The sequence below is a fragment of the Rhamphochromis longiceps genome, linkage group LG4 (assembly GCF_057381845.1).
Source record: "Rhamphochromis longiceps isolate RC_006_pf linkage group LG4, R_longiceps_female_GT1.1, whole genome shotgun sequence".
NCBI lineage: Eukaryota > Metazoa > Chordata > Actinopteri > Cichliformes > Cichlidae > Rhamphochromis > Rhamphochromis longiceps.
In genome coordinates, this window is record NC_140560.1 from 25,132,265 (window position 1) to 25,153,677 (window position 21,413).

Consider the following 21,413-nt stretch of genomic DNA (forward strand, 5'->3'; position numbering starts at 1 on the left):
TGTACCTGGCAGAGCATCACCTACAGCTGCCTGAGAGAAAGATGAGAGTGAAACACACACAGCCCCCAGCATGTCTCTTTCACGTTCTGGCAGTTCACTACAATGTCTTTAAGTGGAGTTTTAATGCCAGATCTGCTGTTGCTATCCAACCACAGGGCCTTCTGCTTTATCTTTAATGCTAGAAACTAGTGAGCTAATGAAGAGGAAATCTTTAACTTGTGCGAGACATTCACATACAACAGTTTTCTTGTCAAACAAAATGGAAAAGTCTGTTTTTTATTTTTGGGTTATTACATCATGGTATTACACTTCACCTTTGAAGTTGTCTTATTTAAGCACGGTTTTATGACTTCCCACATGTTTGTGCAGAGTAAATAGTTGATGGATGATTGCAATACTTGCACTGGCAGTCGGCAACTTAGAGCAGTTTGTAAAGAAGCACCTGGGTAATCACCAGGGTAATATTTGAAAACACCATAGCTTTGTAAGAAAGCCAGCGAAAAGCTAAAAGGGACTCGCCATGCTTTTTGATATTTTCAGTAATGTACTGTCATGCTAAAAGGAAGTAGGAGATTTTACATATGAGAGCATTATACAAAAAAAATCATCTGGTTCTTACTAGGTCTTAAAATCATTAAATTAAGAGTTTCAGTAGGTTGTAGAATCATTAAATAATTGCTAACATGCTAACTGAGCCCTGTAGCCCTGTAGAGATGCAGCTCTTGCAGCTCTGACCTTGGGGGGGGGGATTTTCTGGGACGTCCACTCCTGAGAGGATTGACAGCTGTTTTGAATATTTGACACTTTGGATGTCTTACACTGTTGAATGATGGACTTCAAATTGTATGGAAATGGCCAATCAGAATATAGCTTAAAGAGAGATTGAAGAGCTAAAATGATTTGTTGTACATGCAGGACACACTGAAGGGCTGCATGAAGGCCAACTGTAAGATAAAGATGATCTATTACATTCACTTGAGATTTTTTTCCCCTATACTTCTTCACTCAGTCAATACCAAGGCTACTAAAAAAACTAAAACAGATTCATATGATTGTTTTCCACAAAAGCAGTTCGTTTTGTTTTGTTTTTTCATTGATTGCTAAAATTTAGCTTCTTTCCAAGTCTGGTGTTAATAATTGATTACATAAAAATGTGCCCAAAAGCCACATAGTAATTTGTTATATTCGTGCCCTCTGCTTTGTGTCCAAAAGATGTGCCTTTGATGAGTGAATGCCTGACAAAGATGGAGACAGACGAGAAAAGACAGAGACCCACTAGAAACCACAGTAGTCAATGGCATGCTTTACAAGAGACAAAACATCGAACAAAAGGAAAATAGGATAAAGGATGTAGTTGCTTCAAAGGTCTTACTGTAAGTGTAATTTTCAAAAGGGCTGGGTTGCCCCCGTTCTGTAATTAAGTTCTACACACTGGGTTTGTCTGGAATTAAAAGGACTATTGCCACTTTTCAACATGGATGTTTTTATGTGTCTATGTTTGTCTGTGGTGAAGGATGAAAGGGAGATGCCGTTCCCTGTCTCCTGAAAACTCTTTACACCAGTGGAAAGTAGACGAGGAAGAGACTCTGTGGTGTTTGAACTTGTGTCTCGTGCCGTCCTAGTCTTCAACAAGTCAACAGAGGTGGTTTCATTTTTATTGTGTTCTTGACACTATGATGCTTTTGTTTTCTGTCCGTAATACTGGCCAGATTGCCCTAGATCCCAGCACTGTCGAGAGGTCTTAATATCTTCTCTTCGCTCTCATGTCCATATAATTTGATCATATTATATCATGGAGAACTCGACTTTCATGTTGCAAGTTAAATAAAGTGTCTTACATGTTCCTATATTGCGCAGTTTCCAAGCATTTATACATATAATTCATTGTCTTTGCATAAATCTCATGCTCTGGGATGTATGTCTTCACTTTAACAGTAGTGCAGTGTCCTTTGCTCTGGAGGAACCAAGAATGACAATCTTTTTCAAGTCTCTTACAAAGTGAAAATCTGATGACAGTAGTTGAGACTAGCGGACTGTGAAGCATTATCTGTGGTTCCGTGGTTTCTTCCTCAAAGTACAGCTCCGGGGCAGATCTCAGAGTTCAATCACAACCCCTGCTCTGCTTCCAGACTACTCTTGAAATGACAATGATACACTAACGTCAGACACGGGTGTTTTGCTTGAAAAACCAAGGAAGAAAAATAATAATGATACAATAAGACGGGGCCTGCTGATTTTCCTGGAAGCCGAGATTCCCTGGAGCCGATGGAGGGAAGCTTCGTTGCTTTTCTAAGTCTTTCATACATGCACCAGACATTATGTCTTCCTCGTGAAGGATAGTCTGCAGCATTCTTCAAAGGCGCTTAAGATGTATAATTAATAACGGAAATCAGTAATTTGAAATTACAGCAGAGGACACTCAGGTTTCTTTGAACCCATCAAAAATTGGATGAGTTGTGGTCCTTTAATTAGTCAGGACTAAGGAAACTGGGTTGGGTCTGTCTATCCTCTACCCAGCACATACCGCAAGCACCTCCACCCAACACCCCAGACTTAGAGGAAAATGAGCGTTACTCCTAATATGCAATCATTTTCCTATTATTTAACCCCATAAAATGTGAAGTGAAGTCATCATTTGACACACTGATCCTTAAAAAGATCTCCTCAATCAGAGTTGGCCTGTGATGAAAATAACATCACCGGCAATCCTGAACAGCAAAGACTGCTGGTCTGTCGTGGGGTTTTTCTGTCTGTCGGAGCTCTAAGATGAACCGCAAACCTCAACCAGCAGCTCACGTATCCCCCCCACCCTCACCACCGCCCGTCTCTGATTCCGGCCTTCGTGGTTTGTATATCAGGCAGCACAGATCAGCCATCGCATGCTCGTCTGAGCTCTGCCAGCTTTGTTTACATCTCTCCCTTCCAGCTACGACAGTCAGAGGTCTTTCAGAGAGACAAGCACTAAATATAGACCAGACCTGTCATTATCAGGATCATTTGAGAGAAAAGCTGCTGTTTTGCTCGGAGCTACTTTTTCCAATTATGCGATAAGCCTGCAACACAAACAATGACATGGAGTAGATTGTGGTAGCGTGACCTAAGTATTACGTCGGGCAAATTATCTGTGATGTGGCAGTTAAATTGGGATCTTCGATCCATAAAAAGAACTAAGAACTTGTACTTGTGGTGCAGATGCTTCCATCACTTAACGCCAAACAAAGCAACACAATGTCAGTCAAGTCAGGGACAGATTTTGAAAGTGAGTGTCCTTCTTTCATTTCTGTATTTGCTCTTCCTTTGAGTTTTCGCTGAGAAGCAGAACATGCAGCAGAACGTGCGACCAGTCTCACGTTCCTCTCTAGACTCTGTGGGTGGTCCTATTGGGTGGGTAAGGGGGGTTGATTATTCTGGGTTAATCTTTTGATTACAATTCAGTATGGTCCTCTTGAGAGAGCTTGAATGAACTAATTACACGAGCGAAGGCAGACAACTTCTCAGTACTTGCTTGGCACTGCTTTCTCAACATCTGTGGACATCCCATCGAAAAGATAAAAATACAATTAAAACTGTTTTGTCTTGTATTTATGTAACAATGCTTTTAAAATAATATGTAGATGGCAATGAATAACTGTATTCATACTTGGCAAGCCCAGCTGTTTGATTGTTTGTGTGTGGGTCTGGGAAGAGTCTGCGAAGGGTTAGGGTGATTTATAGAAGAAATGACATAAGAGCTTTGGAAAAAAGTTTAAAAAGATTAATAAAAAACCACCATATACGCAAATGTTTGGGCTGTGTGACGCAATCATCTTTTCAGGGAAATCCAAAAAAAGAGAAAAGAATGGAGGGTTGCATATGTATCATTTTTTGCAGGAGTGTGCAGCCAAGTTGTCGCTCCAACTACGAGCAGCCAAGATGATTTTTACAATTTGGGGGGATTGGAGGGATTCACCGTCTGTTGCTGTTGATGTGTGGCGATGAACAGGTGCGCACGGCTGCACGAAAGGCAGGAATGTTGTTTTTCCTGTGAGGATAAGGGTACAATTCATGGGGGATACTTGCTTCCAAACCCATTTCCATTCTTTTCTCCTCCCTCTTCACTGTCCCCTTTTGTGCCCATTTCCATATGACCTCATCTGTGTTTGATTTTTGCCTACTTGAAATTGGCCATGGGGTTAACATTGAGTCTTTTGATCAGTCCTGCCAGGAATTAGACTTGTTTATCTTGTTTATCTGATGATGGCCCCTTAATAGGGGGGCACACATTTGGCAGGGGCATGCCTTGATGTGGGCTTTGATAGCTGCAGGACACAGAGAGAAGAGAGGACCAGGACTCTGTAATGGTCGGAGGTGAACGAAAGACGATTGCAGATGTGGCTCAAGGGCATCTGAACCTTGTCTCTCTCAGCTTCTTGCCTCCAAAACTTATCTGACCCCTTACAGATGGTCCCTCATCATCATCAAAAGGCGCAGCTATGCAACGTTCTTCCTCTCCGCTTTTCAACCTAAAGAGCGCCTCTCTGTAGCTCTCAGAGATTGACAGTTATTAATCTGCACCCTGACGGCGTTTCTAGGCAATCTGTAAGGGCAGGAAATGGCACATAAGCAATGGGCTCCTTAAGCGAGATGTTTCCCTGTTGCTCTGTTCATTGACTTGCTGATGGAGATGGTGTGGGTAGATGGTCAGGCCCCATCCTATCACTTGCGTGGCTCGACCTCAGCCCCTTGAAATGAAAGCTTTCCTCTCCTGCACCACAGCTGGGCTCCAGGGAGCCTGCAGAGGGCCTGTTTATTTGTGCAACAATGTAATCAAGGGGTCTGTCGTTACAAGACCTAGCCTTTGCACCTTTCCTCTCTCCACCAGTTTCATTCTTCCTTTGGTTTCCCATCAGCTCCCCTCCCCTTCTTTTACCATCTCTCTTTCACCACCCTCAGTCTTTTTCTCTGAGCCTCATCATTATCCAAATCCTTTTGCTGACCCTTGTTGACCTTAGGATTTGTTTGATGTGGTCCTGGCAAGGAGAGAGATGAAGTAGTTGGAAGTTTATTGTTTAAAGGGGAGATTTCCATGATTGCGGTTTATAAAATAAACATATCTTTGCTTAAGAGGCTGTTGAAGTTTGCGTGTTTCTGTGTGTGTGTGGAAGCAGGAGACACATCGCTTGTGTCCGTCTTCCTGTAGGCGTTCTAGCTGACGCGGGTCGACGCATAGGCACTTTCTCCCGTTCCAATCAAACGCAGAGCGCCTCACATGCCAATAATTTTTCATGCCGCTGTTTAGATCACGAGATTCCTGCAGTTAAAAGGCAAGCGTAAGTAAACAAGATTACACATGTGGCCACAACATTGCCGTTCTTCTGTCCACTCAAGTGCCCTCTGTGGGAAAAGGGCGTGTTATCCATCCTTTTCATGTCGCGTTTCTCACGGATGTACAAGAGAACCTGCGAGGGCATTGAGGTTTTGTCCAAATACATAGAAATATTAAGCCAAACACAAGGCTTGAGAAGAATTCCGTCTCCTGTTATGCAAAACTATGTACACGAAGCCATTTTTTGCAACATCAACATTTTTATATTAAATGCATCAGCACTGAGTGACGGGCAAAAGGTGAAGCTGCTTTTTGAAATGATATTGATATGTCTACATCTAAAATTCTATCAACTGGGTGTTTTGAGAGAAAGTTCACAAGTTATGGCATGTCCTGATTTAAATTCATGTATGTTTACATCCTTAAGTTTCACTTTGCTTAAAGCCTGTGCTTCGTCCTGCTCTCTCATTGAGAACAAATTCCTGGTGCTCTGCAAACCTATGCCTCTTATTTCCCTGTTTGTCTCAAAAGACAGACAGGCGGGTTAGTTTTGGGCTGGGCTGCCTTCTGAACAGCATCTCCAGTCTGCGCTGCTCTGCACTGAAGAAGCAACTTGTTTTTCAACTGGTGGTTTTCTTGAGCCACAATGTTTGATGTGGGCTTCCCTTAATCACACAACATGCTCTCTAAACATGAACTACATTCATCTTTGCTCCGCGACTTCTGGTTTCCCCCCACCACCACCACCATCCTCGCTCCCTCCCCTGGTTTTCCGCTGCTTTTGTTGAGTTATTGTGCAACAGAGTAGCGAGACAAGAAGAAGACAGTGGCCTTGATCTCGATGAAGTGATTTTGATCCGGCCAATCCAGCAATTAGCCTACTGAGGGAAGAGTGAACCTCTAATCCTTGATGGGACACATGTTCTTTGTAGTCCTAATGTCTCCCTTCCTACTATGTCCTCATCCCTATCTGATGGGACGCAGAGTAAGTATTAAACCAATACCTCAGATTGAAGCCTACCATTAAGATGGAGATGCTGTGCTCTTTGAGGCTAAGGACTTTTAATTATAAGCTGCGGGCCCGATCTAGTTGTGTTTCCTCCATCTTGCTGAATAGAGGGTTTGCTCAGCGCTGACTGAAGACCTGGTGCCAAGCTCTGGAGTCAGTGTGTCACTGGCGGGCACTATGTGGGTACGAGACAAGGCTTGATGCCACGCCGAGCGAGACTCTACAGGGCTCCCACATGGGGGCAGAGATGAAAGACTTTTATCTCCCCTTACCCCTCCCACTGTCCCCTTTCCCTTGGAGCTCCGACTGGCAGGGAAGTAGGTGAAGAATCAAACTAGAGTAACCAGACAGGTTGTTAACATATCATCCCGTGATGAAGCTTCAAGGGCATCCCGCGAGATCAAAGCAAAGCATTCAGTCCAAAAGCATGACATTGTCTTGCACAACAATCCAACTATCCTCCAATTCAGCTGTCACTGAATGAGGAAGTGGTCACGAACAGCAGTGGAGGCCCTCTCTCTGTCCCCTAATGGGCTTTGATGATCCAACACAAAGAAAGTGTCATTAAGGTCTTATGCAAAGTATAATGTCTTTTTTTCATTTGTTTATTGTTGTCATCAAACTGAGAATGACCCAACCCACACCTTTGTGTATTCACTTAATGATGACGGATATCCGACAGCTTTCTTTCTCTTTCTTTCTTTTTGCTTTCTTTCTTTCTCTCCTGCTGTATATGTAGTTTTCGCTTCCCTTTCCGGGGTGCTGAATATCTCCATTCCCTCGAGGATTTCTTTAGTTTTTAGTTTAGTTTTGTTTTTCAGTCAGCCAGCAGCTCTTTGATGTTGTTGCCTGGGTGCTGCTTGACAAAAGAGCCTCCATCAGCTGGACTTAAGGATGGGGAGGTGGGGGTTAAAAGAGGGGATTGGTGAATAAAGAATCAAAGTAACTGGAATGGGGTCTGAAGGCGGAGGACTCCATGTGAAACTGTGAACCATGTAGCCCTCTAAAATTTGGGCCCAGAGTTCACACTTGTTACTGCTTTTTCTTTCTTTCTTTCTTTCTTTTTGGCTCTGTTCTCTTTTGTGTAGCATGTCAGTGTCTCCATAAGTCTGTTTGTGCCTGGCACTGTATTTTCTCATTCTTTAATTCTGCCAATGGGACAAAATGGCCCATATTTTACTCTTTGGAATCAGGTGTTGTGCACGACCACCAGCTGCTCCTGGACCTCATAAAAGTTTCTTCTCTCCGTGCGCTGATCGTCTTAATGCCACATCACTCTCTTTTGCTGCTCTCTCTGTCCGCATATCCACGCACAGCAAGGGCTGCTGGTGCCACTGCGGCCGCTGACACCCCCACAATGAAAGGGGGGACAGTCTGTGCTCCCTGAGCCCATCAAATCCCCACAGGACCACTCTGGTCCACTGGAGGCGAATTCAGGCAGCAGCCTTTGGTGGTGCCGACACAGCAGACCTCATTCACCAAGGGTCTCATTAAACCTGACAACATCCCCGCAGCCTGGGTTTTATTGTTCAGCCAGCTTAATGCTAAATGGCAATTAAAGGCATCACCAAGGCGCAGGTATTAATGCCTTTGAGGAGTGTACAATCTTTGGAAGATAAAAATGACAGCTCAACAATAATCAAATGTTTTCTTTTGCCACTGGAAGAAAAATTCACGAGTATAAGATATTGACCCTGTTTAATCATTATTCAGAATTTACACCCTACATATAATATACACAAACGCAGATTTAAAATTCTAGTACTTTATCAGTCTCCTCCTTAGAGTTGCAGCTCTCTGTGTCTGTGCATAGCAGCCCTGCAGCTTATGGATGAACTTTGATAAACAATCCTCCCTCTTGCGTACATGTGGCTACTTTTCGGTCCCACAAAAATGTTAACATTGACACTTCAAAAATGAGAGTCCAGAAAGTTTATCTTTTGCAAGGGAGTCTCAGCTTACTCCTAACTTTTAAACTTGTTATTTGAAGTGATATCAGTAAAGCTGACAGGAAATAAAAAAATTTCCCAAAACACAATCAGTGATAGCTGGCGCCCACAGCTGAGTCAATAAAAACTAAAGAGCCAGAACCTTCTATCAGCAGTTAGTTAAGGCTAAGAACAGAGCTAAAACTCATTGATTTCTCCGTACAGTCCTCATGTGGCCAGCAACACTTATCCGTAACTGCTGGATGTGTAATTAAGCCAGCACATTCATTACATGCCAGTGTTGCACTCACAGCTTGTTTGCTGCCCTCGAGTGGCAAAGAAAAATCCACAGTCTTGAAACTGTTAAGGGACGTTTTCAAGAATCATTAGTTTGTTTGTGAATCTGTAACTGCTGTAATAGAAAAATCAAAAAGAACAAAGAGCAATCAGATCCCGGCGGCTTTGTTTCCAGGTTGTTTTCTGCTATAATTAGCAGATCAAAGTATAATGTTCTGTGTCACTTGTTTAACTCATTCCACATATACAGTCTTCATAGTCTGTTTAGATCCCATGCCCGCAAGGCCCACTCCTCTGTGGATTACTTTTGAACATACATCTTCACTTTGTATTTATTTGCTCGCGTGCAGTCACGAAACAAGCAGAGGGTAAAGAGCATGGGCTCCACATGCTGGAGGGGCTCAGCTATGTAAACCACTAAACTTGGGTTTGCAAACAGCTACAACTGGGAATGGTCATAGCACAGATGAATGAGAAGCGTGTAAACAGTCTGTGAACCATCAACATGTACCTCGGCAAGGAGCAGGGATGCAACTGTAACATCTGTCCCAACAATTCCACTGGAGAGTAATTAGGCCATATTTATCGGCAGCACAGGAAACAAGACCCAGAGGTTACCTTATTGCTGTCAGGTTTAACACAGCTGATTTGAGATTTGATTTGGACAGTAAGAGATGTTAGAGGCCTGGCTGCCTGTAGACGTATTTGTGAATCTCATGCAGCAGATTTTTATCGCTGGTTTTTGATTCAGAGAAAGTGCAGCAATGTACGATTTCACTAACTCTCCCCAGACTTCGAACACACTGCGAAATCACAAAAGGAAGTCTGGCAATCAACCGTGTCTATGTTTATATATCCCTTTAATTACCATGTTTTGAGGTTTTTCCATTAAAGAAATCACATCTGTAGTCATATAAGATAGACTTAAGTAGTTTATTTAGCTGTGGATGAACAAGGTCTGCTTCCCTTCTCAGCATCAGCAGTGGCTGTGGTTTTACATTGCTGCTAAGCATTTAACCTTCCTTTTCATATTGTGACAATATTTCTTCAGCTAAGAAAGATGAAGGAAGGAGATACGGGTGCCGTCAGCAAATACAAGGTTTCATAACCTCAGAAGCACAGCGAACGGCACGTCCAGTTCTCTCTGTGTTTTGACTAGCTGGGTCAGCAGCACCGCACCGTAAGACTCCACTTTCTGTAAACATGTTACCCATGACCTCAGCGGAGTGAAAATGTATCCTATGAGGGCTACAAGTCGTCTGATTGATGCTAATTTATATCTAGAAGGAGTAGTTTTATCATTATTCACAGGCAACAGTTTTGTACACTCTGCTTTATTTTAATATTAAGTCATACAATTGCAGTTTTTTGTAATCTGTAGTCCACTCATTTAAAGTGCAAAAACGGCAAACATTTATCTTCAGTTTTTTTTATCACTGTGGTTCATTAACTAAAACAACAAATTGTCGGCTTTCCTTACACATTTGAACAGACATTTCACTTGATCCTCTTGTACTTGGTTTTAAAGATAGTGTAGTAGTTTTGTAATGATTTATCATTCATGTATTCAATTAAATATCCTATAAGTCTAACATTCAGTAGCATCTAGCTTCAGAAGCTTATGGCAGTAACAACTCTTTGACTGTTTGATTGCATGCAAAATTAACTTTCTGCTTCATTTTGCTGCCTGTTCAAGTTCAACTTTCACATAGATGCCCTAATATTGTATATTGTCTCTGCAAGATGTGTTAAACAATGATTGCACAATGCCCAGACCCAGAGACCCCCAAACCCTATGATTTACACCACCATGCTTGGTGTGAATTTCTTCTCAAAGAACTTTAGCCTGTCCTGATGACCAAAGGATTTTTTCCCGGCCTTTGCAACCTCTTCCTGTTACTGCATCCATTTCAAAAGTCACCTGCAGAGCCTGGCTTTACTGAAGTGGCCCGTATTGGACAAACTGACCGTTTAAAATTGACGGCACTCAATATATTTCAAATAATTTCGGGATCTTTTTAAATTCATTCTTAATCTTACTGAAGGCCTTAGAGAGCTCTTTGGCCCTATCCCCCAAAAACACATAACAAAGGCTTTAAAAAAAGAAAGCTTTTAAAGACAGTATCTCGCTCTGCAGCGATCGTAATGTTTGGCACCAAATCTGGAGCCTGTGATTCTTTATAGACTTGCACGTGTGATAACAAAGTGGTATATTTACCTTTTTTGCAAGTCTGAGCTGCGTCCGTTCATTTTTATTTAAATCTTTTAATATAAAATATAAGTTACTATAAATATATTTTTTCTGCTGTGCTTTAATTCCATGTTTCAAAGAGGATCAATCCTCTTGAAGTATTTCTTCAAATAAATTAAGTCAACATCTTCCTTGAGATTTGATTTTTCACATTTTAGATTGAGTCAGTCGTTGTGCGCCTCTGCAATTTCATCGGCTAATAATTCAATTAGTTATTGATAATAATAACAAAATACTGAATCAGTCAATACCAATTTGCAGAGCTAGTGTTTTAAGTCAACTTGGATCCTATTAATATTGTAATGGCTTTTTTCTATTTACTTTTCTTTTCTCACTAAAATTTAATAAATTTCATATTATATCATCGACGTCCCTATGTGACACTTTTTCTTTGTCAAAGGTCTTTACCCAAACCAGAAAACTGAAAAAAAATATATATATATATTTATATATATATCAGCTAACCCAAATCAAAGCACATTCCTGATGAATTGTTGTTGCTGCACACTGCAGTTCAGCTTATTTAAACATTTAAATGTCAAATGGGAGACAGGCATTAGTGTGCACTGTATAGTTACATGGTTAGAGCCGGAGTGTTGGGAATCTGGAACATCTAACATCCTGCTGTAACACTGAAATGCCACATTAAAGCGCCTGTTTTCTTCTTTCAGCCTTTTTTTTTCCTTTTTTTTGTCTTTTGCCAGGGAGCAATTGAAAGTAATCTAATTCCTCATTTCCACGCAGCTCCACAGCTCAGTGATTCAGGTTCCTGTGCCAGGGGTGGTAGATCCCTGGTGCTGTTAGTTAGTAAGATCAGCTTTAGATTGGACGAAATGGAAGAGGACCCGGGGACACCTGGCCTTTTCTCTTTGGGCACTCACACATGTCATGGCTGTGCCTCTTGACAGAATCAGAATGCAGGATATTGCCCTCCCATTGATGTGCGTCCTGAAACTCCTCCGCCTGTGGAGTGTATCCAACTGCTCCTCCAGGATATCTGGTTGCAGTAGTCTATGCTTTTATATGACAGAATCTTAGCTGTTAGAACAAATGGGGAACCTACAGATTTTAAGCATGCAGACAAATAGGGAGATTTCTTGGCCACTTCTGTCCTTTGCAGCAAAATATCACCATATTAAGAATGACTGCAAACAAAGTCATATAAAAGAGAAAGGAGTCCTCTAGTCAGAAACCATAAAAACCTTTACACAGAAAGTCAAATTCAAAGAAATCTCTCTCCTCGTCTCCTTCCACCTCTCTCTGTCTCTCTCAGTGTTTCGCAAGATATTTGTTTCACGATGGGCTGAACATTTGAGTGGTTTTTGAACTTGCCGGTGCTTTTGTTTTATGTACAGAAAAGTTAGAGCACCAGCTCTTTGAAGCCCTTTCAAATTTATTGTTGTTTTTCCAGGAGAGCTACTTTTTCTTTTTTTTAATACAGCTCATTGTGAGTGGATCTGCTCTTTTGCTGTTTTTGGAGAGGGCTTATATTTTATGTCTGGGGAAATAAAAGCATTACCCTGTCTGTCGGATAAAGAGAACATACTTGCCTTCAAAGATGAGGCCACTTAAGTTAGTACCTTATTAGAAATTGCCACTGAGCCAAGAAAAGAAAAAGAAAAAAAAACGGGCGATTTGCCGGCATCGCAGAGCCCTACAGTATCAAACATCACTGCACACCCGACAGTTTGAGCTTCTCTGCAGTCTTACAGAACACGTTCAGAAATAGGTGTCAAAGAAACGCATTTTTAAAAGCAAAGCTTGCAGTTTTGAATTTGCTTGAAGTAAAATGCTGCTATATATACACCACGAAGGATATGTAACAGCATATGTAAACATTTCAAGTTGTCTTTTTCATATATTCTTTGGCTTTATTGGACAGATACAGTGAAGACAAGACTGACAGAAAGAGAGAGAGGGAGACATGCGCCAAAGGGCTGTGGGTCGGATTCAAACCCAGGCCGGCCGCTCTCAGCCATGCAGCATACGATTGCCTGCTCATCCAGCTGAGCTAAACCTGCACCCTGCTTTTTGTTTTTTTAATATGTGACAACAATAAAGACTACAATATGTATTTAATCTATTTTATTTTAGGAGTGTATCATGATTTATCTGTACCTATAAACAGTAACCACCAGCAGTAACTGTCCTGAGTTGGGATTTCAAGTTTTTTCACCTTTAGGACCCCCATTTATGTGAGCACTTGTACTTTAACATTTGCAGTCTGCAAATGTTAGCAGCACTAGCACTCCTCAACTGATCGAGTCAGATTGTTGATGCCCAGTTCCAATCTAACACCCTTTTTTTTTTTACAGCTTTAAGCTGACAAGCATTATTCTTACACTTACACTAGAACTAGTTACACTAGTCAATCACAGAGTTTTACTACTGTGTGATTCTTCTTCTTGGGGTGCTCTTTTAAATCATGTGACTAAAATTAATGTTGTTGCCAGCATGCTGTGTTACAGCAGCCTGATAAAGAATAAAAATAGAACCGTCTACAATAAACAACACATTTAAAATAAAAGTGCCACACACCTGGTAAAGGCCTTATACAATGAATATAAAATTAAAATGTATGAAATTTTATGCAACTCTATCTATAAGTTAGTCACTTACTAAGACTCACTCCACTGTTAATGCAGAAAAAACTACCTGGGCGTCAGTGTAATACCAAGATAGATCTCCCTACTTTGAACCTGTATCAAGGGATTACTGCCCAAGTTTGCACAACATGGCAGACAGGAAGCTGTTAAAGACAGGGACCAACACTGCATCCTGACCTCTAACCCTTAGATCCTGACCTCTCCTGCAATCTGACATGATCCCTTGTCTACATGAAAGCTGTCCTGTTGACTCACCAGGGCTAATTTAGAGTTCCGGTGCCCCCGACCACTGTGAGGACAGACAGTCGACACGCTGGCCTCTGGAGGAAACTTTAGACGGACTATTTTGACCCAACACAAACACACACACACAAAAAAAGCTAACGTACGCTTGACTTTTCGTTACGCTGTCCTCTCTCAATTTTGAGCTTTTTGAGAGCCAGGCGCATGTGAAGAAGCGCAATGCTAACACCGTCAGTTCGACTGTCTGTTATTCGTCTTTGTTTTAATTTGGACGTCAGAGTCGGGCAGCGGTTCACCAGTTTTGCCCACATTTTTGGTGTTATCGTAGCGAATATTAGCCCTTTGCCAAGGGCTTCACATGTCAGCTGATGAAGTCTTTTAACAAGTCTAACAAAGGCCAACCTCACACTGTGCCACCTGCCACCAGCTAAAGAGATTTTGGTCATTACTTGGCTTCTTTTTAAATATCATCAAACATCGGCCCTTTCATCATTCCAAGTGCGTGACCTTCAGGTTTACTGCTTCTCTAAGCATGACTGACACATATTGTGAAGCTCAGTTCTGGAGTATTTTTATATCACCACTTTTGATGGGACCTAAAAATAGAGTTCTCTGCTGACCTCTGCTCCTCAGCAGCTCATTTGGGGTATGAGTCCACCTCCCGCACGTCACCTCAAACGAACTGCTTCTTTATTTTTAGATGCTCCCAAAATTAATTAAATGGTCTTGTTTCGCTGAGTTTGTGCAGTGTTATGTAAGGGGATTACTTTGTTGTTATTTCATATCCAGAGACCAAATAGGCCACCACACAGAGGAGGGAGGTGGACACAGACAGTAAAGGACTTAGGGTGGAAGAGGAGGGTGATGTAGTTAAGGTAGTAGCGCAGGGCTCCAGAAATAACCCTGCCGCCGGCCTAATTGTACATCTCTCTTGCTCCCTATTCCCTGTCCAGCTGCGTGCCAAGGTCTTTGACCTCATCATCCACCTCACTGGTTCCGGAAGAATCCTTTCCGTCCCCTAGGGCCCCTGTGGCTACCAAAGCTCCAGCCGATACACGGAGCACAGCAGCAAACCATCTTCTGCCTCAGACTAACAGCCAAGCGCCACAACCATTTAGGAGTGATCCCAGCAGAGCGCCCAAGTGGCTCAACCCGCCAGGTATGTTCTTATCATCCCCAGCACGGGCCCGTGGCCGCTTAGTGGGGCCCGGGGCCTCCCAGAAACCCACATGTCACAGCAGTATGTACAGTCAGCAGAGCTGCTGCCTCAAAACACACATGAGTTTCCTGTAAAACACACACGCAGTAATCGTCTGCTACCATATTTTGTCTTTTTCAGACAGCACCATAAACACTGGTAACTTTTCACGAGTGTGAGAGTTACCCATGGGGTATCTGAAAGGAATGCTCCCACTCTGTCCTCTGAAGCATTCCTCCATGGTTAGGCAGTTTCATGCCCACGAGGGGGCCACAAGGGCCTCTTGTCTCCTAATTTATCACAGCCTCCGATGAAGCACAACATCCATGCAAGCACATAGAATAAACGAAAGCACAGACATCTAGGAACAGACGCCATGCGTTACATGTTTATTTATGCAAGTGCCTCCCAACATGCATAGATTAAATAAAATGGCAACAGGCCGATAACACCTGTCGCCACATTTGGATTATGATTCTCGATTTTCAGAATGGCTTTTTTCAGAACTAAATGTTTAAAGAAGCTGAAGGACTGCTGCCTGAAAAGGGTTCAGACTTGCAGCATTAGTAATGGCAATGTTCTACTTGGCACTTTAAATGGTTTTTAACACATAATCATGGTAAAGCTAAATATTTTATGGGCCATGTAAGCCCTTGACTTTGATGTAAGCTCATACTCTTTGACTGGTTGAATGTTGCCATTGCAAAAAAGCCAGCAATCAGGGAGAAAGGGGCGTATTATGATGACATGTCATAACCTTTTGCTTTGGGCCTCAGAGGAAAGGAGCTTTGAGATGTCAGAAATTTGGAGACAGAGACTCTAACAGAAGAAAAACACCACCGAGTTGTAAATGGAGAATTAAGGAGAAAAATCTGACATAATCCTGACATACTCTCGCAGGGACACTTTAGACAAATGCAGACAACTCCACCCCAGACAAACATTACCATGAACCACAAACTTATCAGAGCTATGTAAACATCCAGCTCTCTTTAAAGTAGACAGCCACATAGATCAGGCATTCCTAGAATGACAATAACCTCAGTTATATTTAATCATAATGGGTCAGTTTTGTCATTGACAGTCCCACTGATTATTAATTAATTTGCCAAATTTAACAAAAAAGATGAAGATCCATCATGGCAGTCACAGGTGCTTCTACTGACATTGACTGTGGATGTATTGAAGCCATGCCGAGTGCCCGATCCCACGTGCGGCGCTGTCCAAAGACCAGGCAGGAGCTGGAGACAGATCAGTCTCCGTCTCCTGGGAAAAGCTTCTCACTGCGGAGCTTCTCCAAAGCGTCTGGACTGGCTGTCGACACTCCCTGCCTTTAATGTATGATCAAGAAAAGCTTTAACTCATTACTCTCTACAATGCCCCTCCCAATTCTTGTCCTAACTGCTTTCGTATGTTTAATAATACCGACTTCAGATGAATTTTTTCCACTAACACGCATAAGGAGGGGAGGAAAAAAAAAACAGTGACAGATCCAAGATAATAATCTTTTTTATTTTGTGCACAAGAATCAACTGTTGGGAAAGATCCATTTCAATTTGAGTTAATCTCCACAAAGGCTACGCACAAAACGAAACCCTTTACAATTTTTTTTCTTCCTCTGGTGATGACTTAAGCTGTGCTCAAGTTTTTTTTCTTTTTTTACAAGAAAGTGTGGTCTGGAAGTTACCCCTGGGAAACACAAATCCAGCGTGAGCCTTACTAAAAAGATGCTGGGTCAAATTCCAGGTGTCGTGTCCTTGAACACCTATTCAGGGCTGGATTCTTGGTTTTAGCCTAAGTTGGTTCCAGGTGTAAACGTGAGTAGCATTCGTAAGTCACCCAAGAACCCCACAAATAAGTACTGCGAGGTGTTGCACAGCGATGCTGACTCACAGCGAGGACGCGTTGGTCAAACACACCGCTGGTGGAAAACCATCAGAGCCGCTCAGGTTAGAAAACCCCACATTACCCTCTTCCTTGTAGGCCCAGCTTCACCCCCCGCCCTCTCCCTCCCTGTGCTGTGATGAAAGTAGAGAGAGCACCTCCACTACTCGCCTCTTTTGTTTATTTACCTTCAGAATTACAGCCTGCTCTTCTTGGACCATGTTCCAATGTGTTTTGTTATGTTTCCCTTCAAATAGAATATCTACGCGTGTGGTCTCTGGCCGTGTTTGGCTAACACACGCACACATACGTGCACACACACTCCCATTCAACTTTCCCCCTGTGCCAGAGGTCCCCTTTGCCCTCCCCCCCTCCTCTAACTAAACATCGCAGGACAGCAAAAGGGAACTTCAAAGTGGCCAGAGGGGGTACTCCTTTTTTCCTGGCACTTGTCATCATCTAAGGGACTGGCTGCTCCCCTTATTACTCTAATTGCTTCCAACTGCTCCAGGAGGCTTTGATGAAGGGCGCCACGGAGCATGCTGGAAGCACCTGTTGTTGCACACAGGAGCACAGGTGGCCCTTATTGGTGGTGGCGTGGTAGCGTGCGGATTGCAATGGGGCTTCCTGCTAAAATCGTGCAGCTCCAATAAAAACATAATCTCAACGTTATCTCAGATTTGGGGATTTATGAAACTGCAGTCATACTAAAAAATGAAAAGTTTTAGCTGGTGGAACTGTGGAAGGGGGGACTGTTGATCGAGAGACATCTCAGCAGCACTCTGGCTCCATCTTGTGGTATCACTGTGCTAGAAGTCCAGAAGCTGTGTTGGAGAAAATTGAAGAAATTTGAGATTGTCAGACAGCAGACATAAAAGTCTTTTGCAGAAAGGTTAAATACATTTGAGATTAATGATAGCTCTCATAGCATCTACACATTTAAGGTTTTCGTTTACGTATCCCCAGAAAAAATTTGCATTACCACTCCATTTCAAATCATCACATTTTCTACTCAACCATCTCCAATGTGCCTAAAAGTGTGAACATATATAATGAGTGCTGCAACATTTCAGCTTCATATATCAAATATCTTTCCGGATTTTTTTCTTTTCTAAAAGGCCATTCCACCTACTTTCAGGCCTTTTTTTTAATGGAATAAAATCAGAAGCAGTCATTGAACATAAAGACCTCAAAACCTATTAAAGATAAAAGCTAGAATTTTTCACCGCCTTCTTTAACCATCAAAACAAAGCAGGATCTGTAATTTGGGACTGATACATGAAGAAAATCTCAGAGTATTTGGCTGTTAAAACATCAACAAAAAAAATCAAGCTCTCCTATAAAGTTCCATATTTGAGCACACGCTAATAACAAATGCACATTGCAAAAGATTAGTATACAGATGTTTTTATCAATACTGCAAAAACACTTTATAACATTCTACGTCTTAAAAATGGCATTTGATAAAAAAGCTTTGTTGGATTGAGAAAAATAAGTTAAAAACATCAGCAGATAGTCTGCTCTGAACAGAACACAGTTTTGTAATTTACAGATGGTACAGAGATTAGATTAGAAAATGATTTGTCAAATATGTGCATATCTTTCATTTTAAAGGCCTACTCTAGCTACTGTTTCAAGACTTGCTACCCTGGAAGAGTTTTATAATTCAGTTTAATTACAAGACACCAAGTTTAAAATATACTTAGAGTTACTGAAAGCTAAACAATGTAGGATTTTCATATATATTACAATTCTTGTAGCATTCATTCTGGTAGTCAGTACCAGAATACTACCCATGTGACATGAGCTACTAATCCCTTTTTAATTAATCTTAATTGTTTTACTATAAATACTTAAGAATGATATTACAATACTTGTTGAGCTTTTCATAACTTAGTGTATTTTAAACTCCAGGGCAAAGTGCATGCTTACAAAGTTATTTTCTCAGTTATAATTAGATTACCATCTGGAAATTACAGAATGTTCTTGCATTCGGATGAGGCCATTTACTGATATTTTTGTTTTTGTTGTACAATATTGCCATATTGGATCATTACTGCATGAAAGGTGAATGAAAACAGCATTTTTGCAACTAAAAATTTTATGTTAAAAAGTACTCTAAATACTGTGCTTTGCATCACTGTGAAATATGCCTAAATACCAGTCAGACATAGTCACTAGCTGTCTATTGCAGTGTCTACTGCCTTAGATTTCAAAGTGAGAAACAAAAAGCATGAAGGAAGTGAGTAGATGGACCATTTAAATATAGATAATATTAGATAGTTCAGCAGAAGACCCATGATGATTTTGATTTGTAGAAGCTGTTCCCGAACCATACACAAAGTGCAAAAGCTAATGCAACAAATATATTTTACTGCAAAGAAAAATAAAAACTTGCCCAGTAATCCCATTATTTTTAAGTATTAGCTGTAATCTGGGCTAAAGATAAGACTATGCAAACAAGCGGAAATAAGTGAAACGAAAACATTTCTTGAGCCTGTTGAGCCACATACCAGCTGAGGCAGGATCTTTTCAAAATGTTCAATGTCTACTTGGTCACAGTCCTCAGATTCGGCTTGTTTCTGTGATCTCACAGCAGCCTCTGAAAAAGGAGATAACAGCTTCAGAGTGTTATCATTAGCCAGTCTGTTATTGTGTCTCAAATGTTGTGCAACTGTGTCAAAGCTCCTTACCTTGCACGAACACTTTAAGCATCTCTACCATGAGCAGTGTGGCATCTCCGCTTACTGCAACACAGTGGCATTTCATCAGCACGGTCACATAGAGAGCAAGACGTCACTGATAACAGCATAGTTATCCCACTCACGTTTTGTTTTGTCTTCTTTGAAGAAACTAGACAAAAGTTTGCTTACTGTATCCTGTGTGCAGAACAGAGCACATAAAGTGGGAGAGTGTATTAGTCATAAGGTTTTCCACTGAGTAGCTGGCCAAAGAAAGTACACTCAACAAAAATATAAACGCAACACCTTTGTTACTGCTCCCATTCCCCATGGGATGGACGTAGAGACCTAAAATTCATCCCAGATACACAATATAACCATCCCTCCCAAACAGTGGTCACCAATAGCGCAAAAAACTGCACATTCCAGGGTGGCCTTTTGTTGTGGGCAGTCTGAGGTACACCTGTGCACTACTCATGATGTCAGATCAGCATCCTGATGTGGCACACCTGTGAGGTGGGATGGATTATCTCAATATTGCAGATGTGCCCACTACCACACATTTGGACTGATTGGTGACCACTGTTTGGGAGGGATGGTTATATTGTGTATCTGGAATGAATTTTAGGTCTCTACGTCCATCCCATGGGGAATGGGAGCAGTAACAAAGGTGTTGCGTTTATATTTTTGTTGAGTGTATTAGTAAAGCACTAACAAAGCAAAACAGACACGATTTAGTAAAAATAACAAATGAACGCAACACAGACACAACAAAACCTGCCTGCGTATCCACTTTTGAAAAAACCCGTATTTGGCTTTCAAGCTAAGTTTGTCCGTCGAATTCCTTCTCGAGTTTTCGCCAACCAAACGTCTTTGGTGAATTTGGCGATTTAAAGGGCTCTCCGCTGTCCGCGCAAAAAACGGAAGTTGTCCTGGAAAGTGTGGTCTTAAAGCAATCGCTAGGACCCAGTCTTTTATTCGGCGTGGTAGTTACAATGTTATTCCCCGCAATATCTGAATATCTTAACAAGATGTAAAGTGTTAGCTGTCGTCTGACAAAACATGTTGTGTTTATATGGTGGGCGTGAAAACACACAAGTCGGCGACAAAGAAGTTCGCTTTTTTTATTAAAACACGAGGGGGGACAAGCAGGCATATACACTTAAAAACAAACGGCTGATTGCTCCTACCTTTTTAAAGGAAATTTCTACGTCCTTTTCCGCCATGTTGTTTTTACGCTGTAGAAGAAACTTGGCGCTCTACGTAGCGATTGGCTGTTGACCCGTGACGCAAAACTCATGTAGACGGTACAGTACACAGGACTTTTACAGAAAGATTTGAAATTTTATATATATATATATATATATATATATATATATATATATATATATATATATATATATATATATATATATATATATACACATACATATATATTAGATGTATTTATAAATATTTTTCTTGCTATATATAATACACAACAAAATAATATAAACGAACAAAAATATTTTGGTTTTCGCAAATAGTATTTCAAATAAAACATTTACCATAGGAGGAAAAACAGAAAAACAGCAACACAGAAGAGCACGAATCCTTTGACTTCTTTGTATTTATTCCTGAGCAAAGAAAACCAACAATAACTAATATTTTCTTACAACTTCACAATTTTGTCTTGTTACCATAAAGTCAACAATCATGTCACATTCACCAACAGTGGCTGGACAAAGGAATACATGACTAACTTCACTTATAGTGTGACATCTGTAGGTCCTTTACAAACATTTAACTAAAATGTCATAAACACAATACATTTACAAAATATACAATAAACAAAAAAATATTGTTTAGCCAGAAATTCACAGTTATGGGTAAGTAAGTAAAACTTATTAGTAAAACTAAGAGAAATACATACATAAATACATGTGCATTAGGTTGTATGTTCTCATGTATGGTACTGACATAACAACCAATGCCCTCAAGCTGGTCAACTTTGGATCAAAGCTTTGTTTAT

The 21,413-nt window shown here is 41.2% G+C and overlaps 1 protein-coding gene across 1 annotated transcript; it reads right to left on the reverse strand.

Moving 5' to 3' along the window:
• Nucleotides 1-16,328: 16,328 nt before the first annotated feature.
• cenpx (centromere protein X) lies at nucleotides 16,329-20,657 on the reverse strand. Its single transcript, XM_085404044.1, has 5 exons — nucleotides 20,593-20,657; nucleotides 19,549-19,600; nucleotides 19,415-19,468; nucleotides 19,235-19,323; nucleotides 16,329-17,545 (listed from the first exon to the last, which is right to left on the reverse strand). Exons 1-5 carry the CDS (start codon nucleotides 20,626-20,628, stop codon nucleotides 17,531-17,533), a joined length of 246 nt encoding a protein of 81 aa, XP_085260170.1. The 5' UTR covers nucleotides 20,629-20,657; the 3' UTR covers nucleotides 16,329-17,530.
• Nucleotides 20,658-21,413: the final 756 nt, after the last annotated feature.